This window comes from Melospiza melodia, chromosome 13 (assembly GCF_035770615.1).
Source record: "Melospiza melodia melodia isolate bMelMel2 chromosome 13, bMelMel2.pri, whole genome shotgun sequence".
In the NCBI taxonomy this organism is placed as follows: Eukaryota; Metazoa; Chordata; class Aves; order Passeriformes; family Passerellidae; genus Melospiza; species Melospiza melodia.
The window spans coordinates 8,508,256-8,533,925 of record NC_086206.1 but is presented as its reverse complement, the minus strand read 5'-3'; the positions used below and the strand labels follow the sequence as shown (position 1 = coordinate 8,533,925).

General features: G+C 42.9%; 1 protein-coding gene across 1 annotated transcript in view; it reads left to right on the top strand.

Moving 5' to 3' along the window:
- Window positions 1-15,565: 15,565 nt before the first annotated feature.
- Window positions 15,566-25,670, top strand: part of URI1 (URI1 prefoldin like chaperone) — a 41,024-nt gene continuing 30,919 nt past the window's right edge. Inside the window, exon 1 of the mRNA XM_063167694.1 lies at window positions 15,566-15,821. Within this exon, the coding sequence (XP_063023764.1) occupies window positions 15,747-15,821 (75 nt within the window). The 5' untranslated portion in view covers window positions 15,566-15,746. The remainder of the gene's footprint in view (window positions 15,822-25,670) is intronic.

Genomic DNA, 25,670 nt, shown 5'->3' with positions numbered 1-25,670 from the left:
TTAAGTAGCTGATTTCTTCCTGATGTGGCAGCAACAGTGGCTATGGAGAGAAGGAGAAAGGGTAATAGTTTTTCCAGTCATTTCTGTGAGGCTGCCTTATACAGGAAAATAAAGATATAAAGCACAGGTGACAAGGGAACAGAAGAGTTACTGATAAAAGGAGTAAAATAAGAGGTTTGATTTACACAGATTGAAAAGTATGTAGAGATGTTTGAGTGGATGAAAACAGGGTGGAGCAGTCTGGGCTCCTGGAGCACTGGAGGCAGTGTGTATGAGCCAGAGGGAGGACAGTGCCAGAGGGGAGAAGCAATGAACTAGAATGCATGAGTTCATCCAACTGTTTAGAAGCAGCTTTAATATTCTGGACTGGTTTTAACACTAAAATCCAACTTCAAAAAAAAAAAAAAAGGAACAAGCTTCTTAAAGAAAAGCAGGTAAATTTTCCTGGTTGTTGCTGAAGAGTTACCACCATCCTGCCCATCTCCCCTGCTCTGATGGGACCCTTCCATGCTGCTCTGTGTAGCAGTCCCACCCTCAGAGTGAGGAGAGGCACCTCCTGTGAGTGTTTCCTGCTGTGTGAAGGCTGTGCTATGTTCCCTGCTAAAATCCTGGCTGTTTTCCTCAGGGTATCATGGGGACTTGTAGGGGTATCTTTAGGAGAGACTCTGCTAAGCATCTTGGATTGTGTACTTGAGTCATGTGTAGATGTACACATTTCATGCTTGCTAACTCAGAGTGCTATTCATGCTGTGCCCTGGATAATGTAAAATCATGTAGAAAGTGTAATGTGGGAGAATATAATTAAAACTATATGATGTGGTTGCACCAAATAACTTAATTGAGTTCTTGAAGGAAACCAGTTTTCTGTTTTCCCAGTTTTTAGCTTTTCATATTTGTTTCTTTTTGTAGCACTGCCATTTTCTTAATGTTGGTGTTTGTAAACAACTTTCAAAGCTCCTTAGATGGAGGAAGTTTCCCCTCCCTTCCTTTCCAAGTTGTTCTGCGTGTGTAACGTGGAGGAAAACGTGTCAGGCAGGATCTGAGGGCCTGAGAGGTGAAGCTGCTGCAGCTTCATGTTCATGTCCAACCAGCAGCAAGGCTGAGGATGTATTTACAGTAGACAAATCATGTACCACAATGAGATGCATAGATAGTTAGATATGTGTGTGTATATACACACAGAGCTGGGGACACAGAGCAGGCAAGTACAGAGTGCTCACACAGATGCACACACCACTGAGAGCTCCATCCAGCTCTCCTCTCTGCTTGTATTATATTCTATATTCTATATTCTATACATTATCAAATAAGACATGGGTACACACACATGGTGCAGCCTACAGCAGCAGTGCTCAGGCACCCAGCCTGGCTGGAGCCCTGCCTGCCACCCTCCTCCTGTGCCCCTGTGGGTTTGTGATGGGCTGGTGCTGGCTGACAGGAGTCACCGAGGGCTGCCCATGGCTTGGTGCTCTTCTCTCAGGGCTGGCTGGGGCTGCCTGTCCCCAGTGGTGTCCCTTTTGCTCCCCAGCATGGCTGGAATCTCCTCCCTTCTCCCTGACCCCTCTGGTGGGTCTCACCTGGACTCCTCACTCGCAGAGTCCTCCTGGACCTGCTGTGGGATGCAGCAAAGCCAGTTCTCTCCAAAAAGTCCCTGCAGAGTCTGGGGGAGGAAAAAGCATGTACAGGAATAATCTTACTTGAACTTGGACAACTGGCAGCCATATGTGTAAGCAAACAAAGTTTTACTGCTTCTCTAAAAGAGATAGTTTTAAAAGCTTTATTTTCTTGCCAGTTGGCTAAGAAGCGAGCAAGGAACAATAGATTCAAGCTGAAATAATTTGCATTTATGATGAAGACAAGGAATATCTACCTTGCATTTTCCTAAAAAAGAAAAATTAAACCCCATTTTTAATTAACTGATAAACTATTAATCAAATTTTTGCAATGTTAGGTGACACATTATTCATTTAGATAGAATGACTGTGAACTTAAACTAATCAAATCTGATTTGCCCACATATGCTTGATTGAAATACATTTTAACTAGCATATACAAAGAGAAAATCTTGGATTTCTTACCTAATCTTCAGAGTATACTGCTGAGTTAATAAGGGCAGTTTTTTTTAAATGAGACCACCATTTCTTAATCTGCATATCAAAATCAAGAGCAACTTAATTGCAAAACACATATTCCTGAAATCTAATCATTATACTGCTTTAGGGTATTTTATTGAAGCATGTTAAATTATGGACAGAATATTAATGATGAAGCTAATCAAACCCAATTAGTCACTTCTAACAATAGTCACATAAATATACAAGTCAGGTACTAAAGTACTGTAGGTATGGTTTTAAGGTTTTTTTTTTTAATATAAAATTTATGTGGTATATATGAATTATATACTCGTTATTTTTAATCTAAAAATCTAGGACAAGTCATTTCAAAGAAAATGTGATATGCCAGAAGACAATAGGACTTGTCCCTCACCATTAGAAGTGACAGTGCTGATGTGAGACTGGCTGAGGGCTGCTGTGGCAGAGGCACAGGGTGAGCAGCACACAAGGGAGGCTCTGGATGTGCACGTGCAGTTTGTGTCTGCCCGGCTGGGACTGCCCCACTGCACAGCCCTGGCTGTGTGCTCAGCCTGCACAGGGCAGCACTTGCATCTGCTGCTGCAATAATTGTGCTATTTCATAATTACACATGTATTGTGTCTGCATTAAAAATCAGCCTCTTCCTTTAAGCCCGGCGCAGCATCTCGTAGAGATTTAAGCACAGTGCTTATCTTCATGCTGATTCCTTTATGTGTACTTTGATATTGATATTTTGGGTGGCTTTCAGTTTGTTTCAGCCTCCTGCTTGCTAATTATGAGAGGGCAGCTGTCATCTTACTTTAGGTCTATCTATTCCATCAGAAAATTCACACAATGCAGGGGTCACAGATGACCTTCTACTGATGTATCTTTTGAAAGATGATGTGTTTTCAAAATCCTTTTAAATTGCAACTCTTACAGTTCCCATAATTATGCAGGTCACATAAAAGAATGACTTAGCATATTTATAACCCCTCTTTGCACTTTCAGATTTAAGGACATGTATTTTCTAATTTGTAATCATCTAATTTTAAAAAGGGGTATCCATAAATAATAGGTATGGTTTTAGTGCCAGACAGGGAAGCCCTGACAGGATTTGTGACACCGTGGGTGCCAGTGGCTGTGCTGTGTCAGGGAACTGAGCAGCTTTTTCCTCCTGCAAGCCACGATTAGCAGTGGCTCAGGCAGGGCACTGGGGAGCCTCCCCTGGCAGATCTCATGGAAATGGTACCCAGTGATGAGCAAGGGGAGCTGCTGCCACAGGCAGGGCAGCAGGAAGGGCACAGCAAGGCTTTCACATGGAGCTGCTGGCCATAGCTCCAGGGGCTGGGCCACCATGGGCACCAGCAAGGGCAGGGATGGATTTGTGGAACCATCACACTCAGGTGGCTGTGGAGGGGTCCCTGGCACACACCTGGCTGTGAGCAGGTCTCTGCTACCCTGAGCTCCCAGAGGGGCACAGCTCTTGGGGGATGCTACATGGGTACCAGAGGTGAAACTTGCTTTTCCACACTGACTCCTTTAATAATGAGATCGTGCACAGGTGCTTATGCTAGAAACCAACCAAAGCATGCTGGTTCTTGTGTTCAGAAAATAGCTGTGTGGCAGAGGTCTGGGCAGCCCCTCCAGAAGGTGCTGGGAGGGGAGCAGCCCCTGTCCTTCGATGGCTGTGCTGGCAGCAATCAGTGGCCAGCCCTTGCAAACAGTCTGTAATGACACTGGGATCTGCAAGGGGCTTTTTCAAATCAGTGTAAGATTAGTTGAAATCTACTTCTATGAAAAGAAAATACTTCAGTGAAATAAAAAGCTGCTGTTAAAAGTAGCACTGGAGCTTTGGCTTTAGATAAGATTTACATTTTTACCTGCCATGCAAGTCCAAATTGATTTGTCATAAATAGTGTCCACAAAAACAGGCTGAGGGACCAAGGGCTATCTGAGCTGATACATGCTTATGTGCCTTTTAATGTGAGTATACGGCTTTTTCCAAAAGGAATCAAAAGCTTCTGGCAAGTTTGAAAAGGGAGATGACTGATACTGTATTGTAAATAGGGAAATTAAGACTTCCTCTACTCCTTCATAAACTCTTCTGGAAAGCTGCCTATGCTCTAAAGGCCGCAGGCTGTTTTATTCTATCTTTCATTATAAAAAGAAGATTGAGAAGTGACTCAATTATAATGTATAAGCACCTTCATGGGAAGAAAATACAGGCTACCAGGGAGTTTTTTCAGCTAGCAGGGAAATGTGTCAGAACAACCAATTCTGCAAACTGAAGTGGAAATGGGAAATAAAGCTGCTGTTTCCAAGCGCCTGCTGGAGCTCTGCTGGGCTTCATGATGGGCTCTGCCTGTCTTGGTGGTCCTCAGACTATGACAAAGTGTCTCTAAACAGTGTCATTTAGTCATGTAGAAGCTCTTAATCAAAGTCTAAAGTATTAAACTTAATGCAAACCTATTTTGGTGGTCTAGGGGCTTTTGCTGTGCAAGTTGGGGTATCTGATCTAATATTCCTGTCTTGCCTTGACATAACAGACCTAGCCATTACACTTCCTTGTCCATCATAATTGAGCTTCAAGAGATATTTGGTGCTGTCTTGTGAGTGCAGGAGGAAATCACTGGTTCCTTGTTTTTTCTCACATTTCAGTTGCATAACAAACCATCATCCCAAGCAAAAGAACACTTGCAAGTAAAGAACCCAGTATTTATTTCCTCTCATTCACATAATACCTGGTTGCTCCTATAGCTACTTGAAGAGTTAGTTCTCTCCACTGTCTGAGTTTGTGCAATGCTCCAAATGCAGTGCAGCTGTGTGTACTTGGCTGGGGCTGCCTTCAGCCTGGCCCGTGCCCAGGGGACAGTGACTGTCTGTGCAACCCCCTGGACAAGGGCATGCCTGTCTCACACACACAGCTGAGTGTCTGGGGGTGCTGAGCATGTGGCAGGGAGAAAATCAGGTCACAGTGTATGGAATCTGGGGGAAGAGCCACTCCAAACACAGCTTACTGCAGTGTTTTATAAGAATAATTGGGAAACTGCAAATTAGTTAAAGCTTATCAGCTGGGTGGTTATTGCATCATGCCTCCAGTGAGAAAACAAAAATCCTCTGCTTCAGCATGGTTTGAGTACAGCTTCATTCCCACTGTGTGGCTCTTTGGACCCAGCAACCTGCATATAGTGGTATTTGAATTCATCAGTGTTTCAAAAGAACATTAAAATTTAACAAGTACATTTAACTAAAAAATCTATATCTAAATAGCATGGAGGTAGTGATAAAAAGGAGGTAATTCAGGCCAAGATATTGCATTAACTTCCCTGTGAAAGGACCTTTCAGACAGCGTGGAGCCGGGTGGAAGTCACTGAACTAATGCCAGAGCCCAAGGAGCCCGTGCCTCGGTTCAGAGGGGTGTCAGTGTTTGGGGTTTTTTTTGAGATAAGTTTAAAAATACCCTCAAAAAAACCTCAAAAAAACCCCAAAAAACAAAAGTAACAAAAACAAACTCGTAAAAAAAAAAAAACAAAACCCCAATTTTTAGGGGGTTTTCTTTGCTAGTACTACAAAGCCATTTTGCTTATCAGAATCATCTTTCTGGAAAGCTTTCTTCCCAAACAGATTCACTGAAACAGGGCAAGAGCATGGCCCACCCCTATATCACTCCAACCTTACCAGTGCCTTTATTAAGGTTAGTATCTATCTCTGTAATAACTGAATTTTATTTCTCTTGGGTGAGGTGAAAGTTCTGATACAGTAGAAGAAATGTTAAATCCCTATGACTCTGCATGATTCCTAAAACTGTCTACTGCAACCATATGGACAAAGTCTGTCCTTTGCTACCTTCTTCCCACCTCATGCTAAAACATCTCTAAAGTGCTAAAGGAACAAAGCCCAGACCCCTTGAGTTCATTCAATCATGGATGAAATTAAAGTGCTTACACAATATTGTAGAGTACTCTGCAAATACTGAGTCACCACAGTGAGTTGTCACTTCTCTTATAAAAATTACTGAAAATCATTATTGTGTGATTTATTTCCCTGGCAGTTTATCTAAAAATAAAAATCGGACCCAGATTTTCTCAAAGCCTCTAAGTCTCAGCTGTTTCAAAACTGGAAGTTAATAGTGAAAGCTGCTGCCTGACAGTTTTAAATCCCTTTTCCTATGTGAGCTGGGGGTATGAGGCTTCAGGAGCTCCCAGGGTTGCAGGAGGGGTGGGAGCTTGTGAGCATGGCCATGTGCACAGACCATTCCTCCCCAGCAGTTCTACACTGTGTGCTTCCCCTTCCATCTCAGAAAAGTGTGGCAGAATTGAAAGCTGAGGTGTTGTGGAGCAAATCTCCTTCTGTGAGAGTCTCCTACTTGATCTCTGGATGACAGGAGGTTAATTGGGAGGCTTGGCTGTAAAGAAAGGCTGGAGAAGGTTTGTTGCTGCTTGGCATGCTGCTGTTTATTACAGATGTGTGATGAATGACACTTCCTCTTTCTGAGAGCTAGGAGTTGCCAGATGTTTGCACCCCAGTTTCCAGGCTCTGTAGGTCAGAACAGAGCTGGTTGGGCTGTAAAGGTTTGTGTGTGCTCTCTTTTGGGGACATATGGGTTAAAGCAGATTTTCAGAATAAAAGCCTGACTCTATTGAAATGAGTGGCAAAACTCCCATTCACTCTGGACTGTCAAAATGATCTGTAGAGCCCCCTAAGATTTGTCTTCTGTTAATAATTATTACTTGTACATAAAAGTAAACTTCTATATTTAAAACTTATAACTTGGCAACCACGGAATGCACATGTCTATAATGAATAACCATGTGAGCTTATTACTTCAGCTCTCTTCCATTCTCATCCTTTTCTATATTTTACCTGCTATTCATCTCTCCAAATTTCAGATTGTAAGGTCTTCTGGGCAGAGACCATTTTTTTCTGCTGGCAAAGTGGCTCTGTGTCAAACAAGGCAAGTATTTTAAATCAGGGGAAACAAATGTTCCTGCATTTGACAGTTTCTGAACATGAATGCAAGTGATCAGGCATGCGTGTCTAGAGATGTGCTTTCCACATACACATATTGTTTCCTTTTAAAGACATCTGCATCTACTGAATTCAGTCCAGAATTTGGCCTATAAGTTTACCATTATTATGCCTCAATTCAGCAAAGCGTGACTGTAGGGAGACTTAAAATTAAGTATACATGTAAGTGCTTTGTTGGATGGAGGCCTCTAAGACTTTGTGCATTTATGCTCTTGTAATTTTAAAATGAAACATATTATTCAAAGTCTTCAGTTCTTTATGCTGTCACTTCCTCACTTATTTTGATTTATTATGTATATGTATACGTCTCCTAAATTCTAGATGCTTTTAAAAACAAATAAATTCAAAATACATTGAAATCAAATATAAAAGTAGCGTTTGCTCTTAACTGAGCTACAATAATGTCTTTAGTTCACCAGCATCATTTTTGTGCCTTAGCAGCAACTTCCCTATCAAGGCTGTCTCATGTCAAAAATTTGGTTTTTAGCCAAGAGCAAACATGTCTGGCCCAAAGTGCAGAGCTCTTTATGGACAAGCAGCCCTAACATCTTTGTTCCCAAGAATGGCAAATATTGCTGCATCTTCTCTTCGCTGAGTTGCACCCTCTTGTTGAGGGGGTGTTCAGAAGTGCTGCCCTTCCAGTCCTGCCACCATGATGATGTTTTGGACTTGCTTTTGGGCCATTATAATTTTCCATGCAAATTTTAAACCACAGGGATGCCACTCAAGGATGCCTGCTGGCTGTTGCTGTGGCAGAACAGACCAGGTTTGCATGGAGAGGAAAACAGAAATGAGGTGAGATGGGCAGGCAGGACCTTCCTTGTAATGGAGCCCAATAAATGCCAGTAAACGGACACCAGTTAAGGCTCTTCATGTAAATTGATATGGAGCCCAGTTCAGGTTATTAAAACACTTTGAATGTCTCTCCTCTCAATGAGGTCAATTACATTTGATATGCCAAAGGATATGGAAAAACCCAGTTGTCTTTAGCATAGGAGTCTAATAAATCCTAACTTGTTCTGTTTTATAAAATTGGTATTATTTGAACATGTGTCCTAAAAAAACAGACTGCATCTTTTGGAAGTATTCCCCTCTTTGGGGCTCATTGTTGCTTGCCTTAAGTGTTGGGATCATCTTACTGATGTTTGCTTAAATATTTGTAGTTTACATCACTCCACAGGAAATATGTATTTCAAGTCTCTTATTCTTTTTTCTTTCTCTAAATAATGATCATAAGCATCTTGGGGGAATCTTGAGGGGTCAGAAAATATGAAGACAACTGATTTTGTGGCATTTCCTTTGCTAAAAATCTCTCTTCTCTCAGTGAGTTCAGCAAGAAGTGGAGTTACACTGCTGAGCCTGCAGACCTCCATTTGAAGTGCCACCTGCAGTGGTGGTTTATGAGATGAGGTTTGCTCTCCTAGAAGTTATAATGAGACCACCCAGCCCCGACTGCATATGCCATGGATTAGAATTCACATGGTAATAATTTCTCACTATTACCAAGGCCAGATTTGATCTGGTTATGCAAAAAGGAGTTCCAGTCGTGCTCTGACTCTCCTCAGTCTACAGCTTCCAGAGAAACTCCTTCTTAGGCAAGTTGATGAATTTTTCTCTCTCGAGGAGAGTCCTGGATCATGAAGTTACTTTCCCTGAAGCCATGAGGACTGTGTCCATAATTGGGATTACATGCTTAAGAAAGGACTTGCAGGAATGAATTGTAGGAATGAATTGTAATATGCTTTTGGTTTGTAGCAGCACAAGTAGAGGACTGTGGTTTCTGGCTTCCTTTGGTTTGCCATATTCCCATCCCAGCTGTTTTGTTAAAAATCAATGTAATGCTCAATATCATTTGTGACTTTACTGAGAAGAACTAAACAGAATTGGAAGGATATCTGGAAACCAAAGGTGCCTTTAGCAACAAAATGCAGTGTTTTAAAGTAGAAAAAAATGCCAAGAAAGAAAACAAAAGGTGAAATGAAAGGGAAGTTGAATGATAGGGAAACAGGTTTAAGCTTGTCAGAGAAATGCCCTGTTTTAATATGAGTACATTTGTTAAAGTGTATAAATAAATATATGTAAATATATGTAAATAGTTCCCTGAAGTGAATAAGAAATTACAATTAAAGAGATAGACAAAATTATTAATTGAAAATAATGATAAACCCAACCTTTGTAGTTACCAGCTTTACTTCAGTCACAGAAACTCAGGTAAAAAATCAGAAAAGCAGTTTAGTGCTTCTGTGCTGGCTTGCTGCATTGTAGAGACAAGACCCCAATTATTTGGAGAAATGTCCCTTGATCACTTGGAAAGAAGGCAGTGGGAATGCCCCCTTAGCAGGTACCCCTTCTACAAACTGGAAACCAGAGGAAGAGTTTTCTGAGACATGAACAGCATCAAACTGGCTGCTGTGCTACAGCAAAAAATAATGGTGTATAACCTGCCCTTGATCAATAATGGGCAGAAAAACATAGCCAGTAAAGAGTATTTAACAAGGCCACTTCTGGTTGAGAATTCTCTCTGGCTCTGGCCCAGCTGGCTCGTGCTGGACCTGATGCAAGACCTGTATTGAACACACTGTTGTGGGCCAAGGTTTTAGCTTGCAAAAGTGAAGTACAGGCTTTGCTTTCACACACACTTTGTGCTACCAGCTTTGTTTGACAGTTGCTGTATTGAAGAGAGTTAGTGACCCAAACATCAGAAAAGAAATTGTGCATTTGTGGTGTGGGAGACCACTAAATCTGCCCCTTGAGTCTGCACGAGGGCTGCTCTCATGCTGCCACCCTCATCACCACCCTACCAAAAGAGAGGAAATAGCTTGTGAGAAAAACAGACATCCTTAATGTCACAGTCTTCCTGTTAATGGAAACCTGCCTTTGGTCCTGTCTGTTTAGCAAGATAAAAAAATAAATTTCACAGTACCCCCTCATACAAACCTCAGAACTTAATTCTCCTTTCACTAGTGCAGGTATAAATCACCAGTGAAGTCAACAGAGTTATTTCAGCTTTAATTCTGGGACATATGAGAGGAGATTGAAGCCCTTAAGGTATTTGGTATCTAGGCTATCTTTACTGATACACTGCCATGATCAGAAAGCTCTCCTCCTTCACCGGGAAAAGATGAGGGGAAAAAGCAAAGTGACACTAATCTTTTCCGAGTCAGGCTTTCCTCTTGGGTGTGACTACATGCAGAAAAGCAGGGATTTCCAGGTGATACTAATCAAAGATGGCAGAAGCAACTACAAAGCATACAAATAAAGCATCCAAGTTTCATGCACCAAACCAAGCATGACAGTGCTCACAGAATAGCAGCTACACTACAGTCAGCTGCGTCGCTGCGAGGGGCCCCGAACTTTGCTGCGTGACAGCAAGATGAAAACAAGCTCTGTTGTTATTATTAGCAAACACATAATAAGGTTAAAGCATAATGCACACTAATAGTTGGTTATCCTGCCTTATGTATATATTTTATATAGATGCCTTTTTTATCAGGAAAAATGAAATTTCTACAGATGGTCTCACCAGACAGCTTACAGTTTGTTGCAGCTCTTTTTTTTTTTTTTTTTTTTTTTTTTTTTTTTAACTAGCTGTCCCTAGATGTGTGTGGTAATGTGTGTGTCTGCAAAGGTATGGGCTATTTGTGACAATTTTCTGTATCCTGGCTGAATCCAATACACAGATCCAGACTCCTCTTCATCACTACCAACGTGGAAACAAAATACACTGTGTTGATGGACTTTAAGGTCCAGTAGTTCCAACCAGAAAATCAGGCCCCTTTTTCTCTCTGCAGAGACAAATGAACATCAACCTAATCATTACTTAACCCTGTCCAAAAACTGATCATGAGGGAACATCTGTTTGATGGTTCTCAGGTATCAGTACGTTAAACATGGGATAGTTGTGTGGATGGATAGCAAGGGTGAGGCTAAGTTGGTGACACAGAGCAAATAAATGTTTAGCTGTCACCTAGTGCCCCATAGCTTACATTTCAAGCATGAGTTAAGGTATTTAAGTATGTAATCAAAAAAAGAGTAGCATGTTGGTGTCATCCCTGAAGCCTCTCACCTTTCTCTAATGAGAAAAGACAGGAGAGAGGAACACGCTAATGTCAGCACCATGATGTTTCAGAACAACAACCAAATAAAAGCCTTACTTGTTCTATGTCTGGACAATGAAAGGTGTCTTGTAGTTTGACTCCATTGTCATTATCTGAACAAAACCCACTGGCTGTTTCAGGCTGATTAAACTGAGGGAGGTGCAGGCTTTGACCATGGTTCTGCAAGCATTGCAGAGCTACACTCCTTTAAACAGCTCAAGTAGAACTGGGTTGCCTTCCTGATTTACCAAAGGAGGAGGACTCATGGCCATATTTTTTTCCAACAGGAAGGCCCAAAAGGACTTATCTGCAACATAAAGAACACTTATTAGAAAAGTTAATAGTGATTTTGTTCAGAATAAAACTTTTGGATAGAAAAAATATGCAATTATTGCTGGCAGTGTGGAGACAGTTATTCTTAAATATTTGCTAGGGCACTTATCCTCCTGGCAAATCACAGCAACAAGGAAAGGCTTTTAATCTTTCACAGGAATTTAAGAATCACTAGAAGTTCATAATAAGCATACAGGGTGGGTGTTGCAGCCAGAATTATATATACAATCCCAAGATGGACTTGGTCTTATGGCATTTTGATTATGAGTTAGCTTTAACTAAAGGATACTAGTCTATGGTTTTTTCCAACAGTTTTAACATGTGCTTTTCATGACAGAAGACTGAGTATGAAATTTCCCTTCAGCAGATGTGGGAATCTGCTCATGGCCTGGAGAGCTCATTCACTATTCCTGTTCTGACACTGTGTTCACGTGCTGACAACAGAGGTAGTCACATCTCTGACCACGTGGGTCACATCTTGTTTTCCAAAGATGCATTCCTCTCATGGGAGCTCTGTCTCAGGATAACTTTTTCTCCCACTTGATAATGATGAGCCCCTTCTTGTTGCCTTTCCCCTGTACGCAACTTCCAGCCAATCCCCCACACAACGGTTGTTCTTAGCATAGCTCTGCATGTATTTGCACATGTGTGAGCTCCAAGATTCTTAACCCTCTTGTCTTCATCCATAACTTTTTGTGGATGTGTTGCAATCTATGTTGTTAAGATCTAAGGCTCTGGTTTTGTGAAACAGAGGGATCATGGATTCAGCTTTGTTTATCTCTGCAGAAAGACTGGCTGGGCCATTTTCTCCTGTGCCTCCTTCTTTTTGTCCTCTCCTTGTTTTCCCCCTCCCTTGTGACTGCTGTCTTTGCAGAGTGGTGGTGAATGACTTTGAATGAGTATGGGAGAAGGCACAGACCTCTTTGCCAAAGGAGAATGTCTTTAAGCCAGAGCCCTGGTGTGAGATTTTCTGCTGCAAACTTAACTCGACCTCTCCAAGACTTTGCTTCTAATCCACTGCTCTCACAGGTACAGCTGACCTGCTCATTTCAGAACTGAAAACAAGACACTGATTTCTCATTTTAAAAGTTCATCCAATCTGACCAGCTTGGGGTTTGGAAGAAGCTCTGCCAGCAGCTCTGTCTTCAGCTCCAGTACGGGCATGTCTGCCGAGCACTAAGCCAGACACTTGGAAGAGAACATGTAAGCTCTGCTTATTTGCCTTTCCCTCACTTAATTACAGAGAGTCCTCCAGAGTTTTCTCCAAGGTTTTATGAAAATCAGCTGGTAGGGCATCTAAAGATTTAATGTTGTAAACAAGTAAACAAAAATCTGCAGCTTAGAAGGCTAAATTTCAATTTGATTTATTTTACAATCTATAGAGTTTCTCTGGTGACAGTGGTTTTGTACAGGTTATAAGTGCAAAAGTATGTGAGAAAGGCTTCATGCTCATCTTTGGCAAATGCTGTATCCCATCTGTTTGTCACTATTAGAACATTTCTTCACTGGCAGCTGAAAAACAAAATGTACAAAAGGATGCCATAAACTATTCCATACTATCATCAATACAACCAAAGGCAAGCAGTCATTGCTCTGATAATGATGCAGCCTCTTACTTTGGAACTGTCAGAGGCCTTCAACCCAACACATTCAGTGACTAAATGGTCTACTCAAGGCACAGGAAATGGTGAAGTCTTTGGAAGAGGCACCAAGAGAAATGATGGCATGTCTTTACATTCTGTTTAGAAAATAGTGTCTTGGGATACAAAACTCCTACTTTGTGGCTCCTCTTGTTATGTTGCCTGACATAAAAAACTGAAGGGTTTTTTATGTCAGGCAAAAAAAAATTAAAATCTCAAATAAGATACTGTATCTTTATATTGTACATCTGTTTTATCTTCCGATCTAGTTGAGATGAAATGAAATCAACCAGAACATTTAAAAATTACCTGTATTTACTATCTCCTCTGTGAGCCCAGAAGTGAAGCTCTGAAGAGGTTCTGAGCAGGCTTAAAGGGAATTACCTACAATGGGCATTTAGAAGGACTGCAAGATTCGTATAACCTGTTTAAACTCGAGATATCTTTTTGCTGGTGAGCTGTTTTCTGATAACAATATATATATCTCCCTTGGCCGTTTAAAGGATCCAGAATCCCTCCCTCAGTGACAAACACGTGCCAGAGATTTTAGCTAACTTTCCATTATTCTTAAAGATTATGGATGTAGTTATTTCAAAAACCAAACTACCCAGCTGCAGTTGCAAATTTTTATTTGCAATATTGGAAGCTGTATTAAAGTCTAGCTAAAAGCTAACTTCCAGCTTGGGTAACCATGCTTTGAAAATTGTTTCTAAATTCCTCATCTGTAGAGCTTTAACAAGCTCTTCAAGGGGGATGGGAACATGGATTTACAAAAGTGCACAGCAAATACTGTGTTATGTGTAAAACAAACAGTTGTTTTGTGGTGTGTATAGGGTTAGTTCTGCTCATGGAAAGGAAGTATTCATTCTTTGGCTGGAGAAGGAAATTCTTGATCTATATGTAGGCATGATGACCCTTTGTACCTCCATCTTATGACATACTTACTAACCCCAGTGGGGGACACGGTATGAGACCCTCACCTCTACCAGCAAACATAAAAGAAAACCTCATTCACTCAAGGGAAAAGTACAGCACTAAACACAAGGTCTATGAACACACCTTCGTGGTGTTTGGGGTGTACAAGTTGAAATATATGTGCTAGGATGGCATCAAGCACCATGAGAGGCTGCTCAGCCTTCAGCAGTGCTGCCATCCAGCACGCTGAGTGTGGCTCCCTTCCAGCACTGTGCTATGCCAGAGGTGTCTAATGGCATTCACAGAGCTGGCCAGTGAGTTTACTGCACATAAATTACCTGCTGTATTGCCAGGGTGGCTGTACCCCAATTGCTTCCCATGCAGGGAGTTTGCCACGTAGGCAAGTCTGAGTGCTGCTCTAACTGATTTTAAAGAGTATTTTGCAATCTGCCAAGTCATGGCAGCCCACTGTAGAAAAAGGACAAGGTGTAATGGGTAAAAATTGAAGGAGGGGAAATTTAAGTTAGATATTGGGAAGAAATTATTTCATGTGAGGCTGGTGAGGCCCTGGAACAGGCTGCCCATGGAGGTTGTGGATAACCCAAAAGTGTTCAAGGCCAGGTTGGATGGAGTGTGGAGCAACCTAGTCTAGCAGAAGGTGGTACTTGCTCATGGCAGGGGGGATATGGGGATTTGGATTGGAGACTGAAAAAGTGTTATCATTGTTGGGTGTCAGGCATCGGAACATTTGGGTGTGAGGCATGGGCTGCCCAGGGATGTGATGGAGTGACCATTGCAGGAGGTGTTGAAGAGGTGTCTGGCACAAGTGCTGGGCAATGTGGTTTAGGAGTTACAAAGGTAGTGCTGAGGAGATAGTGGACTCGATGATCTTGAAGGTCTCTTCTAATCGTGATGATTCTATTCTATCTTTAAGGTCCTTTCTGTGATTCTGTGATTGCTCACGCCGGCCGCCCTGCCAGCGCACAGACACTCTCCAGAGCCGGCATCCCGAGGGCACAACCTGTGACAGCACCTCGCGGTTACAGAGGACACACGGCTCTGTCTCTGTGGCTCCGGGATTAGTGCAGGCCCGTCTGAGCGCCTCGCAGCCGCTGCTCCGCTTTCCGCCGCCGAGGCCTTGGCGCCCGGGCCTGCTCTCCGCATCGCCGGGCCGCGGGAGCACCGGGGCGGCCCGGGCTGCTGCCAGGGAGCCCCGGGGGTGCCGGAGCCCGGCGCGGGGGCCGGGCCGGGCCGGGCAGGGGGTGTGGAGCGCCCGCCTCTCGCGGCTCGCAGCCGGGTGCCTCCCGCGGGCCGCGGGCGCGTACCCAGAGTGCAGCAGGCGGGCGGCGCGGCCGGACCCAGCGCCGGCACCCACGGCCGGCTCTCCCCGGCGCGGCGGGAGCTGGGCCCAGGCGGCGGCGGCGGCGGCGCGGCCCAGAATGCGACACTGAGATGCTTCTTCCCCCGGCAGCGGCGGCGCCCCGGGCCCAGGCGGCGGCGGCCCCCGCGTGGATGCGGCTCTGGAGCCGGCGCTTCGCCCTGCACAAACATTTCTATAGGACTCATTCGCCCTGCTGAGGAGATCGGCCCAGACCGGCCGCTTTCCCTCCCTTCCCTTTCCCCGCTGCCCCGGAGACCGCCGGCGCGGCCCGGCCCGCATGGAGGCCCCCGGCGGCGGCGCCTCGCCGCTGAGCCCCGCGCTGGTGGGGCGGCTCCGGCGGGAGCACGAGAAGGTAAAGGGGGCACCGGGGCCGGGCCGGGGGGCGCGGGGGGCCGGGGCCGGGCCCGGGGGGACCGGGGCGGGGAGGGCACGTGGCCGCGTGACGTCACGGGCGGCGGGCCGGGGCAGCCGGAGACCCCCGGGCTGAGGACACGGTCCCTGGGACACAGCCCTGGGATCCAGCCCCTGGGACACAACCCTCTGGGACATAGGGGACATAGCCCTGGGACACAGCTCCCCCGGGACACAGCCTCCGGGACACCGCGGGGAGCGAGCTCGGGAGGCTGCAGGAGGGAAGGCCCTGCCCGCACCCCGGTGCTGCACCAGGCTGCCATGGTTAGCAGCGCCCATGAACGCGTGTTTTTATCCTCTACACGCCTCCCCATGAACGCGTGTTTTTATCCTCTACACGCCTCCCCATGAACGCGTGTTTTTATCCTCACACGCCTCCCCATGAACGCGTGTTTTTATCCTCACACGCCTCTCCGTGATTTTTCCGGCCTCCGGGACAGTCACGCCTCCAAAACCTCCCGGCCGTGTCTGACCTGCGTCATGCCGGGGCCAGCGTGCTCCTGGGCCAGCTTGAGGGGACCGTGGGTCAAAACTTAGTTGTTCATGACTTGCCTTAGGAGTCATTGGTTGTCTTTGAAATGGGTTTCAGAGAACCAGTTTTTTCTGCAGAAATTGTTCCCAAGAGTTCAGAAGCTGGTCCCACCTGAGACCACAGCACAACGTTTTTCCTGTAGATTACACTCGTGATCTTACTCAAGTGGGTCCTGAAAACCTAAGGAGTGCGATTTAGGGCTTGTAGATTCCAGCCTCGCAGTGAGCTCTGTGTGGGTGCAGGAGTCACTGGAAATAACTTGTGGTCATGTGCAGGGTGTATTTGACTCAACTGCAGTCTGCGGACTTTTCACTTTTTCTGCTCATGCGATTAAGAATTTTTTAAGCAGATGGTAAGATGCACGTTAGAGTTCCTCAGTTATAATGGAAGATTTTGTCTCCAGCCTGTATTTTGTCACATGCTGGTTTAGTTGAGAAAAAGTGAGTAACACCTGTGGGGTATTAAAATGTGCCTTGTGTGGAATATTGTGTGCACAAATGTGTTTACTTTTGAATACCCATTAGATCATTACTAAAAGACCTGTCTAGCCATCTGAGCATTAATGTGGATGAACAGTGAGAGGGTCTGCTGGAATCCTCTGCATCATCTGCCCTGCACGGATTGGAAGCCATCATGCCAATAACTGCTGATAGGAATTCACCTGCTTGGGCTCCTTCAGGGAATTTTCAGGGTGGTGGAATCTGGTGAAGAATAATTTCCCTGGTACATTGGTGTCAGGCCTAATGTGTAAGCACACGTCTGCCATAGCCACAGAGAATTATTCCCAGTTCATGGTAAGACCCCTCTGTAAGCAAGTTTAAGACTCTTCTTAAACAGATCTGCTCCAGTGGAAAAGAGGCCCAGGAGACCATTAATTAAGCCTCTGTTAGGCTGATGTACCAAAGTTATATTTTATCATAGGGAAACTTTACATAATTTCTGCAAATTGGCTGAAAAAAATGGAACACTTCAGCTTCAATATGAAATTATACTAAAGAACTACATATCTTGGTTACAATGGAGTGTCGTGATGAAGATATAGTAGACTTTCCCTCTATGCAATGAATATATATAATTGGATTACAACGGTATTTCCAGTTACAAAAATATTGTATTTTAAGATGGAGGAGGTCTTTTTATTTCTGCTGCCTCTTAGAGATCTGTATTTTTCCCACAGAACCACTGAAGTTGAAGGCTCCTGTTTTGTCTCAGCACCTGTTTTGTCTCAGCACAAAGATGAAGGAGAATTAGTTACCCACTACTTCAGTAAACTAGTAATTGTAGTGTAAGGATCATGGAAAATAGTGAAGTTACTTAGCCAGAACAATATCTCTATATACTGGCAGGCAAATACATTTCTTTTAATTACTGGGATGTTGTGCTGTCCCAGTGATGCTTGATTAAGTCCAAGGAAACCTATTTATTCCCATTAATGTGAGGGCAACCTTTAGTGAAATCATGGAACACAGCAGTACCTATCTGCAGCATTAAAGATAATATTTGAATTGTGGTTGGTTATTTTAACACCCACGCCATTGTACAACCCTGGTTCAGCTATGGGTTTGAGCTTTTAAGTGCTGCCCTGGAGAACTTGTGAGCTGAGGCTTCCTTCCTGCTTAAAAATACTGAAAGAAAAGGATGTCCATGACTTTCTGTCTTTAATCAGATAGAAGCTGCAACTTCTAGGTTTAGGACCCCTGGTGAAAAGTAATTTTAATTCTTGTTTAGGACTGCTTGCCTGTTGGACAGATTTCATCTTGTTAATTTGTGGTGATAGTAAGACCAAACTGTTAAAAGCAATTTTCAGTGCTCCTACTAAAGGCACTTTGTATAAAAACATGACTTAGAATGTGTATCTTGGGGATAAATTATAGAAGAATATCTAGTAATTTTCATGATAAAGACCATCATTGGAAGCGCAATGCCTGCGTAAAGTTTTGAATATTTCTGTAAGAAGAGTATAATGTATGTGTCATGGATTACTTGTAAAAGCAATATATGTTAGCTGAAAATGCTGCAGTAAATCTATTGCAAGTTAGTAGAGGAATTATAAAATGAATATTTAAATAGGAGGATTCTCATACTATAGGCCCTGCGTTTAAACATAATATTTGATATACATTTATTCCTGCAATCAGGTGGGTTGGGATTACTAAGTGATGGGAAGTTGACAAGTCAGATGTGTATGATTTGGAAAGACTTGTGTAGACAGTGAATTTACAGTGGGAGGATAGGTTCTGTAGTTCCTGAGCAGTGCAATGACAGTACGTGTAATGGGAGACATTACAGAGCCAATTAGACCCAAGAGACGTTTGCAGAGTGCAGACACAGGCATGGAGAATCTAAAGGATTCCACTATTAGATGGCAGTATGATTTTTTTTGTATTGCACTGACAAACACACTTTTTTATTTTCCTTTTATAAAAATTAGGACAAGGAAGTGACTCTCCTGTCACTCACCATGACAGCAAAGCACAATTAGATTGAGTGCAGCTCTTACTGTAACTCATTGGCCATTGTGCATTATGACATATTCTTAATTTTTATGAATTTAAATGGTAGAGCTGTACAATCTTTAATTTCCAAATGATTTTCAAGATCCTGGGTACTTAAAGTCTTTTGAGAGTCAGAAAAACTTGTAGATAGGTTATGGAGAAGCAAATCACAGAATCCTAAGCTTACACTCTTTTAAATTGTTTCCTCTTCTACATGATTTACTTCTGGGGCTGACTGCTTCTGTTTGTCTTTTCCAAGTAATATCTGTGCTGTGAAATCAGCAACTTGGCAGTTGTAGAGCTGTTCCTGCAGTCTGAAAAGGAGCAGTGAAGCAGAGCAGGGTGTTGTTCACTTAATGCTGCTCAGGAGCCACTGGAGATCAGGAAGTGCTTGCCTGTGGACCCACAGATGAGACTCAGATGTGCTTCCCAGGGCAGTGTCTGCCATGGTTTGCACTTTTTCCAACCTGAGTCCAAGTTCACACAATCCAGAGAATGCCTGGGTGTGAGCCACCAGTGCAGCAGGGCTTCATTTGGTACAATAACTTTGAGAAGAGGGAACAGAGTGTCTAAAGCTTGGTTTGATGTGCCCCTTTTAAAAAGAACCTGTGTGAAGCTTTATTTGCCTATTCCTTTTAAAAAGATACCTGGACAATTACCTTTTTTGGAAATTGTGGTGGCATGCACTCCACCCTGTCCACTGGTTCCAGTAATGTTTTTTCAGGTGCTGCATTCAAGTAAAAGGGCTAATTCAGTTATGATCTGGAAGCTTTTTGTGGAATACTTATCGTTCCTCCAGTGTTAATTGATCATCACTTTTACTTTTTTAGTCAATATTTGTCCATGTTCTTATTAGTATGAGTTAAATACCCACAAGTTTATATAGTGCCAAGAGCTGTGAAATAAAATTAACAGATCTTCAGTAGGTTTTTTAATGGTAACTGTAGGAGATTTGACAAAAGAGTTTAAAGAGCTTTGCCTTTATTCTGGAGAGGGCAAGTCTGTGTTCAACCTCATTGGTAGCTAAAATGTGTAGATGAGATTATATGCAGAAAATTGAAGTGTTACTGAATTGTGCTGCTCTTGCAGCTGTCTGCAGAGGCTGTGAGCAGATGCAGTGACCAGGGTACCATTTGGGAATGGTGTTCAGTGGCTTTGCAGATCTCCATTCCATAGGTTTAGCTTGTAGCCTGTCTTAGATATGTTTGGATGCTCCTTGTCTCAAGTACTTCTTTCATCCTTTGAGGTTGTGAAATAATACTTTGTTTTAGGCTGAGCTTTCAGTGTTGCAGGTGGATCTGCAGCAGAGCTTTCCTTGATGCCCTCAGAGCAGCAGGTACACTGAGGCTCTGTGTTTGTTTGGTTGCATTGGGGCACTGCTGCACTGTGCAGGTGCTGCTTTTGTTCCACCTGTCTGTTAGCACAGGCTGCAGCACAGGAGCAGCAGTCTCAGACCCTTGCTCAAAATTTTCATTAATGATTTTGTGAGTTGTCCAGCTGACTTAAATTTGAACAACTTGTTAATCCTTTTGTGTGCACTTTTTTCAGTTCTTTAGCAGTTTTTGGGTGGCACGTTTGTGACAGTGCTTAGTGAACTGGGCTGGAATGCAGCTTAAAACCAAACTTTATTTTTGACCTTTTTGCCCCCTTTTTTTCCTCCCTCTTTCCTGGACCATTTTTCATCCAGTGTGGATCCCTGATGTGGTTACAAATGTCTGTCAGCAGATCGTGTCAGCTTTGGGAGGATGAGGCAGTGGAGCTGAGTGGCAGGAGCCAGGGAGGGATGATGCTGAGTTTACTCAGGACTGTGGCTGGAAGCTGAAGCACAGCCTGCAGCTATGTCTGTGAGGCAGGTGTCACAGCTCATGGCAATTTAAAGCCAGTTAAGCTTAGGTTTTGCTAGCAGCATAGTTTTTGTACTATAAACTCCATCAGAGCTTGCAAAACCTGCTTGAGATGCTGGGCTGCTTAGATCACAGGAGTTCTGTGCCTGTGCTTGCCTGCTGCTCTCTGGGTCCCTGAGCAAGCCTGGCTGTGGTGTAGCCACACAGATACATTTACCTGACCTCAGCTGAAATACTAACTTTGGAGTTCCTGTCTTGTCTCAAGATGAAGTTACAGGACATGGACACTGGCCTGCTGCCAGTGAAGGATGAGACCTTACTCTGGGTGCCTTGCTTGCCCCACTTCAGGTGGTTTGGAGGCAGTGGAACTCACTCAGCAGAAGACATCCTGCTGCCCATGAGGTGTTTTGCTGTGTAGAATTTTTGAGCTCCCCAAAATAATTTAGGTCAGAACTTAGTACTTATTTATTGATAAAGAATAGTTATGTACTACTTTTCCTGCAAAACTGCAAGACTCGCAGGTGTGTACACAATTAATAGAAAAATAGTAGATCTTACTTGTTTTCTTGTAAAGAAAAGTCAAAATCATGGCTATATTTCTAAGATTTTTTACTTTAGGAAAAAATGTTTGCCATGATTCAGATTTCTTTCTCTCTCTTCCTGCAGTATTCTTCCCAAACACGTTCCTTCAAAAGGCAAAAGTTGCCACCCAAAGGGGGTTTTATGTTAATAATTTGTTGGAATGTAGCATTTTTGAGTAATATGATTTAATAAATGAATATGAGAACTCAGAAGTGCTTTCTTCCTTTTGCATTAGATCATACAGTGTGCCAACAGACTGAAGAATTTTTAATAGTTTTATTTCATTTTTCGATTGAAAATGGGGCTCTAGGAAAAACAATTGTACAAATGCTAATTCTGTCTTTCTCCACCAGTGATTGCTGTGTTCTAGGCAAGTACTGTGTAGTTTCCTAGAGGAAAAAATGAAAATTCATTTTAAATGTTTGTTTTTTCTGTAGCTTGTTACATCCTTGTTACCAAGAGATGATTAAATATTTGACCACCCATTAGTGTTCTGTAATGTAAAGTGGTATGTGAACTGGTAATTTCATGGGTAAAATTGTAGTGTTTGGGGGTACAAGAGGGAAATCTCATGCATGAGTTGCATGGCAGAGAGGGTTTTGATACTGCAAACATTTCCAGATGGAGGCAGCTCATGTGCATGTGTGAACCACAGTAAATACTTGAATGTGGAATATTTAGCATTTAGAGCTGTGCAGAGTTGGAGTCACCTGGAGGAAGTCAGTAAAGGAAATGATGTTTGATTTACCATAAGCCTTGCAGACACGGATCTGCATTTCAGGAAACCAGCATACACTGGTGGAAGGTTCTGCACAGGACCTAGATTGAAACAGAGATATTTTTACAATCCCAAATGGCAGGGACAGTCTCCTGAAGGCAAGTCATTGGTTTTAGACTTTATTAGACCCTTACTTTAATTACCACCTCATTACTTGCTTTGCTTCTACAAAAAGTATTCCATACTGTCATTTTTCCCTAAGTAACTGGAAATGTGATTGAAAGGGATGTTTAAAGTGAGACTAATTCAAGATTAAATAGTCACAAATTATATTATTGCTACATGTAAACAAATTACTTGCATATCTGATTTTATTCAGATTACTTTTCAAGTGGTAAATAATGCTTTATCACTTATATAGTGCTCTTACATCTTTAGAGTGCTTTTCTCACATTAATTAATCATCATTAAACACTCTGAGGTGGGTAGGTTAATACTATTATCCCCATTTTGCAGATGAAGAAATGTAGACTGAGAGGTTGTGATTTGCTCAAGGCCATATAGAAGAACAGAATCAGAGCTGGGATTAGATCTGTGTCCCCAGCTTCTAATTTCAGAAGACCAGCCAGATTGTCAGTCACAGTTTTGAAGCAAAGTGCTCAAGTGTGCATGTAGAACCAGCAGACATTTGTTTGGCCTAACTTGCAACTTGTTTAAAGGGGAACTTTGCTTTTGTGCCGTGCTTCACATTTCCACCTTCATACTTGCAGGTGTGGAAGTGGCCTCTCATTCATTTAGGAGCTCTTCCTAATCCGATGCAACGTTTTTATTTTCATCATTTTCATTGAATTTAACTTCCATCTCAGAAACTTAAAAGTTTCTAATTCTCTGGACTTGAACATAGCTGCACAACTCACACAGAGCAGGTTCAGCATTGGTGCCCCAAACTGCCTGCAGGTGATACCAGGACCGGCTCTGTTACTAACAATTTTCACAAACTGAGACATAAATAAGGTTCTGACTTGGCAGCTTGTTTTACTGCTGTTCAGAAGGGATGAGGGAGAGTTATCCTCTCTGTGCTGAGCCCAGCACCTCTGTAGGCAGTGTCCAGCTGCTCAGTAGGGAGAAACATTCACTTGCATGCCCCCCACCTTGGAGAAGTACCTCAATAAGAAGAGACCTCCTTGTGCCACCACTTTGTTAATCAGAAGCACCACAGAGAGTATATTCAGCTGTTAGTAATGGGAGCACCTGCAGAAGTAACAGATCAGGAAAAAATAAGGTGCAGGAAGGAAGTGCCCTTGTACAGGAGGGTGAAAACCTGCTGAGGTGATGTGGAATAGGTTGGAGACCCATGGCACATACAGGTAAGGATCTGCTTTGTGCTGCAGCATCCTTTTCACCTGTGCTCATTGCCAGGGAAGTGTTGGAAGTGACTGTAGAGCCTGTGAAGTGACTGTATAGTGACTGTGGCTGCTGAGTTAGGAGCTCTGCCTTCCCCTGCCAGCCCTGAGCAGAGTCAGTGGTTGTAACTCACCCTGCAGAGTCAGTGCACTGCTTTTTCAAAGTGCTGCTCACTTGAATTCATGGAGGAGATTTTGAACTCTTTGAATGCAAGATGATGGAGAAGGTAGTGTATAAACAGATAGGGAAGGGAGGATGTGTTGCAGAGAGAAGGAATTCCCTGTCTTTGCTCAGCTGATGAAGTCCTTGGCTGGATGAGGAGCTGCTGGGGGTGATTTGGAGTCATGCAGTCTGCCCTGGGATCACACTGCTGAGCTGGGGACACCTGGGGACACCTGGGACGTGAGCACAGGTCTAAAGCTGATCCTCGTGCTCTGCTTGTGACACCTACAAACGAGGGATTCCCTAAAAGCAGCAACACAGGCAGCCCTAGAAATAGCTCAGGCACGTAGCAGTGAGAGCAGGGCAAGCACATCATCTGCTGCAAGGGTTTGGTTTCATCCAGCAGGGATTTGTGCCTCCCCTGTCCCCAGGGGCTGCAGTGGAGCTCCCAGGTGTGGTTCTGGTGGGTCAGGGGCTTGAGAAGCACTGCATTTTAACAACTGGCTGTTGGTGAAAAGGAAGGAGACAAGATACTTCCCTATTTGCTTTCTTTTAAGACTATGGAATATGTTTTCTGACAGTGGATCCTGTTTTAATAACCAGACCCATGATTAGATAATGTTAAGTCTGCTGCAAGAGTAGTTTAATAAATATTTTAGTATGCAGATAAGCCACTGATAACCATGTGCATTCACAAACTCATACATTTTTATGCCTAAAAGGGGAGAATTCAGAGTTTGTTGATACTGCTTCCCTATGATGCCTTAAAAGTAAAGCATACTTGGTGGCACTAGCTGTCCAGGTAAATTGAACTCAAGTGGATAAACAAGCAGGTCATTTATTTTATTTACCCTAAAAGGGTTTTTCATTCTTTAATTGTAACTCTGGATATAAATTATGTGTGGAAGATAGACTAATGATTTTCCTGTGTTTGATTAAAGGCAAAAAATCAAAGATTTGTTTATATATTTATCTATTTGTTTCTTTGCTTTGATAAGACCAGTTGTTATCCAAACAGTGAGACTGACCTAATAAAGGTCATATGCATAATTGATCTCCATCTGTTTTTCAATATTTATTCTCTCTATTCTTTAATAGACTTCAGTTCCAGAAGTGCAGCCTGCAACATTTTTAAGGTGGTATATTTTAGCACTTCTGTAAAAGGTCTCATTTTATGCTGGCCTCTGAAATGAAAAGGTTTGTTGTTGGTTCCACCCTTTGGTATCCCTTCAAGAGAGATTATATCAAAGAAGAATTAAATTAAAATTGATTGGTGTTATTGATTTTTCCCTTTTTTATTTATTTTTTTTAAGGGGGATAAAGGGTGATGGAAACAGCATATGCCCCTATGCTGTTTTGCTGATGGACTGTTTCTTAAAAACATAAAAAGCATATGTGCCCAATTAACATATTTACTAATTAAAAAAGCTTCCTGGAAACATTAAGTAGACTATCTTCTGCAACCTTTAACATTGTGGCTAATGGATATAGCCTGGAAATTTTCATAGAAGGTCCTCTAAATAATGTAAATGATTATGAATATGTAACTAGTTAATATGCAGCTACGAAAGGATTATCATGTAGAGGTTAATGAACATGCTGCTCTTACGGTTTGCAGGGCTTTTCTTTTTGTGCTTTCAGCTCACTTCATGCATGGAAAGTCATGTATTGGGAATGGAAAGCTTCCTGTCTTTTCCATCTTCATCTGTAATGGGGCAGTTAAATGGAAACTTTCTTAAAGGATTTCATAAACATTTTTGTATGCTAAATTATGTTGTGTACTTCACATTCACTGCCAAACGTGAAAGGATGAAGGATGTGGATAGAATAGGCTTGGACTCCTCAACTTGTTAGTGAGGGGCTCCAGTGTGCCTTGGCTTTGTTACCAGACAATTTATGTCTCCTGCAGAAACTTTACTCTTAAAATGGGCTTCATATTAACAATATGAATTAGATTTCTGGCTTGATGTCCTGTACAAGTCTGTGTATTTACTCTCAAGTTTAAAAATAGTTGCCTTGCACATTAAGGAAGATATTTTGCTAGGCATTTGAT